Source organism: Agrilus planipennis, unplaced genomic scaffold, assembly GCF_000699045.2.
Source record: "Agrilus planipennis isolate EAB-ADULT unplaced genomic scaffold, Apla_2.0 scaffold1959, whole genome shotgun sequence".
In the NCBI taxonomy this organism is placed as follows: domain Eukaryota; kingdom Metazoa; phylum Arthropoda; class Insecta; order Coleoptera; family Buprestidae; genus Agrilus; species Agrilus planipennis.
The window spans coordinates 1-4,273 of NW_020440618.1; the positions used below are offsets into that span (position 1 = coordinate 1).

Genomic DNA, 4,273 nt, shown 5'->3' on the forward strand with positions numbered 1-4,273 from the left:
AAATACATTCGGATTGGTATAATTATTTCGATTTCTTTGAAGATGATATAAGCTAATGGCCATTTTTGTGTCCTTTGGGATTATTTGTCCATCTGTCACAGAAACGGCAAGTATTGTATACGTTTTTATAAAATATTTATAACAATTTTAGACAACAATCATAGGATCAACATGGATTTTGTTTCATCGAGATATCTCAATCTATTTTGATGTTGAGATGAAACAAATCCTAATATTAATATTAAAAAATATTGAAAATCAATTTCATTCAATCCAAACCTAAATCAATATCGTTTAGGGCAACTTTTCCAACCACTGGTGCTGATGGATATAATCTTAATGTTTCTTGAACAACTCGACCCAAATACTCCAGGTCCTTCAACGAATCGTAGGTTATATAGCAATCATCTTTATCCAACTTTGTCACTGTCTCTTCATAAAGTTTATCCTTAATCAACAAACAGTATAAAATCGAATGTTATCCTTGCAATACTAAATCTAAATCTACCTGAACGTTTTTATGTCTACCAAGAAGACACAAGGAGAATCCTAATGCTGTAGTAACTGTATCCTGACCCTAAAAAGAGATTTAAAAAAGCGCAAATGCAAGTAATACATGGTAACAGGTGCAGTTTCAAAATACTTTTAAGATACATACTGCAAAAATAATCGTTATAATTTCATCTTTTATTTCTTTAAGTGAAAAACATGGACCATTTTCATCCCTTGCATCCAAGAGCGTGTCAATAAAGACGGTAAATTTATCCTCATTTTGCTTTCTATTCTTAGATCTTTCGTTAATTATTTGAGAGGTGATATTTTCCATAAAGGCACAATCTTTATTAATTTTCTTTTGGTATCCTAACAGCCAAGTTACGAAATATGGTCTTAGCCAATATTTTAGTACTTTTTCTGCTCCATATTTTGCAAACCTAAAATTCAAAACTTTACGTTTTAAAAATGCTCAATCATTCTAAAAGATGTTTAACGTAATTGATACCATATTTTCAAGTATAATCCTATCGTGTTTGCAATTTAAATTTTTTAAGTAGTATCTTTTGTTTTGACTAATCAAAAGAAGTTTAAACCAATTGAGTATAGCGAAAATTTTATAATAACTCTTTTGAAATTAGTAATAAATAACGGTAACAACAGCTAAAATACCTGTCTACAGAATCCATGATTGCTTTTGCGTCCTTACGTAAATCTTCTTTACTATATCCCAATACAGTTTCTGAAAATAATTGTGACAATTATTGGGTATTTTTAATTATCTATTTACAACGTTTTCAATATTTTTTAAATATAGATGACGCTATGGAAGTCAAAAAGAAATAGGCGAAGGTTTCAGACATGAAGGGCTAATTGGAGTCGTATGGGTAGTAAAGACAGGAGTTAAGAGGGGCAGTGGTAGAGCTAGATTAGATTATTGTTTACAAATAGTAAATAATAAAAGATGTAGGTTGGTCTAGCTTTCGAGAAATGCTAAACTTTTTCCATGTTATGAAGGACTGTGGATACGTGTCCGACTATTCTTGGGGTTAAAGAATGATGATGATTGATGATGATGGTATATTTAGGTTGGAATGAGTATTCTTACTATTAGATAAAAAGTTGCCTGTGTTTATATACACACGGTAGAAATTATACTTCTATTTGCATATTTGTTTATTTCTATGCTCGCGAACGGTTAACTTAGACATTCGAAGAAAAGTACAGATGCGAAACATGGACAGTGGGCGCGGCGGAAAAGAAAAGGTTAGAAGCGTTCGAAATGTGGTTTTATAGGCGAATGATGAGGATAACGTGGATAGAGAAGGTTGGAAATGAAGATATATTAGAAAGAAAAGGAGAACAGAGGAAGTCAATAAAAAATAGGCGAGATAGGTTGGTAGGACACCTTCTCAGACATGAAGGTCTAGTCAGAGATATATTAGAGGCAGAAAGAGGAGTTAGAAGGGATAAAGGTAGACCTAGATTAGATTACTGTTCGCAAATAGTTAAGGATGTGAGTTGTTCTAGCTTGAGTGAAATGCGAAGTTTAGCTCAGGACATGAAAGAGTGGAGGTGCGTGTCCAACCAGTCTGACGATCTTATGATGAATGAAAAATTTATTTAAACAATGTTGACGGTTTGGAGTTGTGCCCGCAGTTTCCATCGTATGCTACCATGCAGTTTCCGTTGCATTTTGCGATGTAACTTCCGTTGTATGATAAAATTTGCTTGCATCATAGCAAAAAAAGCATAACTTAAATAAAGTGCTTTCAGAAAAATGAAAAGTGCGGTAGTTTTTGTGCGAAAAATTATTTTGAAAAATGTATTACCTAGCAAAATATTCATGGAACACATTGACAAATCGTCGCCAATATTAAACTCTCGCCCAGTTTTTTTATTAAGAGTACTAATTAAATTGTCCGTATGTTTATTAAACGAATCGAAAAATTCCTTGACGTTGTTCAGAGTAAGGGAGGCCAGTATAAGCTTTTTATTTCTCTTATATCTTGAATCTAAAATGTGAACTTAGTAGTAAAAGACTTTATAGATATTAATAATACGCTAAATCCCAAAATTCCACATAATTAATTAATATAATAATAATTAATGAGCCTAAACCGCGTTTTTCCACCAGTGGTCTCCACTCTAGAGTCTAGAGTTGAACGCATGTGCTTTAACAGATGCGGATGAGCTTAAGCGTGCAGATGCGGATGAAGGTACAGATCATTAAAATTCAATCAACATATCTGCTAAATATATCCGTATCAGAATGTTCAGATTAGATTAAGAGCGCGGATTTTAAACAGTTTAATTTTGCGGGTACGAGCAATGGTGCGAATATTTAAATTCTTGTGAATCATCTGCAGTTGCGGATGCGGATGCGGACATTCGTTACAACACTAATGGAAACTAACATGAGTTTCTAGTTAAATATTGCACTTTCGGTCTCAAAAGGCTTTTTAGGATTTAGTGTTTTATTTTCCAAAGAATTCCATTATATTTTCTAGTATTATCAAGGATATTAGATACGGTTATTTAAAATAACCAAAGACATAGTATAAATATCGAATTTAAAAATAAAAAACCTGTAACAGACGTGAATAAGCTTTCTCCTACCAATGATTTCCAATACTTANTATTAAGAGTACTAATTAAATTGTCCGTATGTTTATTAAACGAATCGAAAAATTCCTTGACGTTGTTCAGAGTAAGGGAGGCCAGTATAAGCTTTTTATTTCTCTTATATCTTGAATCTAAAATGTGAACTTAGTAGTAAAAGACTTTATAGATATTAATAATACGCTAAATCCCAAAATTCCACATAATTAATTAATATAATAATAATTAATGAGCCTAAACCGCGTTTTTCCACCAGTGGTCTCCACTCTAGAGTCTAGAGTTGAACGCATGTGCTTTAACAGATGCGGATGAGCTTAAGCGTGCAGATGCGGATGAAGGTACAGATCATTAAAATTCAATCAACATATCTGCTAAATATATCCGTATCAGAATGTTCAGATTAGATTAAGAGCGCGGATTTTAAACAGTTTAATTTTGCGGGTACGAGCAATGGTGCGAATATTTAAATTCTTGTGAATCATCTGCAGTTGCGGATGCGGATGCGGACATTCGTTACAACACTAATGGAAACTAACATGAGTTTCTAGTTAAATATTGCACTTTCGGTCTCAAAAGGCTTTTTAGGATTTAGTGTTTTATTTTCCAAAGAATTCCATTATATTTTCTAGTATTATCAAGGATATTAGATACGGTTATTTAAAATAACCAAAGACATAGTATAAATATCGAATTTAAAAATAAAAAACCTGTAACAGACGTGAATAAGCTTTCTCCTACCAATGATTTCCAATACTTATAATCAGGCCTGGCGCTGATGGATATAATCTTAATGTTTCTTGAACAACTCGACCCAAATACTCCAGGTCCTTCAACGAATCGTAGGTTATATAGCAATCATCTTTATCCAACTTTGTCACTGTCTCTTCATAAAGTTTATCCTTAATCAACAAACAGTATAAAATCGAATGTTATCCTTGCAATACTAAATCTAAATCTACCTGAACGTTTTTATGTCTACCAAGAAGACACAAGGAGAATCCTAATGCTGTAGTAACTGTATCCTGACCCTAAAAAGAGATTTAAAAAAGCGCAAATGCAAGTAATACATGGTAACAGGTGCAGTTTCAAAATACTTTTAAGATACATACTGCAAAAATAATCGTTATAATTTCATCTTTTATTTCTTTAAGTGAAAAAC

The 4,273-nt window shown here is 32.5% G+C and overlaps 1 protein-coding gene, 1 long non-coding RNA gene and 1 other non-coding gene across 3 annotated transcripts; all 3 read right to left on the minus strand.

Moving 5' to 3' along the window:
* Nucleotides 1-6: 6 nt before the first annotated feature.
* On the minus strand, nucleotides 7-3,124 carry LOC112903909 (cytochrome P450 4C1-like; the record flags this gene model as incomplete). Its single annotated transcript, XM_025979775.1, has 7 exons — nucleotides 3,081-3,124; nucleotides 2,325-2,507; nucleotides 1,165-1,234; nucleotides 659-932; nucleotides 509-577; nucleotides 280-448; nucleotides 7-92 (listed from the first exon to the last, which is right to left on the minus strand). Coding segments are annotated over exons 2-7 (693 nt in total), but the record flags the coding sequence as incomplete, so codon positions are not given.
* Nucleotides 3,125-3,131: 7 nt separating this feature from the next.
* LOC108743821 lies at nucleotides 3,132-3,880 on the minus strand. The gene is made up of 2 exons (XR_001938875.1): nucleotides 3,822-3,880; nucleotides 3,132-3,248 (listed from the first exon to the last, which is right to left on the minus strand). It is a non-coding gene; the product is annotated as an uncharacterized LOC108743821 (long non-coding RNA).
* Nucleotides 3,881-3,885: 5 nt separating this feature from the next.
* LOC108743820 lies at nucleotides 3,886-4,273 on the minus strand. The gene is made up of 3 exons (XR_003232167.1): nucleotides 4,224-4,273; nucleotides 4,074-4,142; nucleotides 3,886-4,013 (listed from the first exon to the last, which is right to left on the minus strand). It is a non-coding gene; the product is annotated as an uncharacterized LOC108743820 (transcript).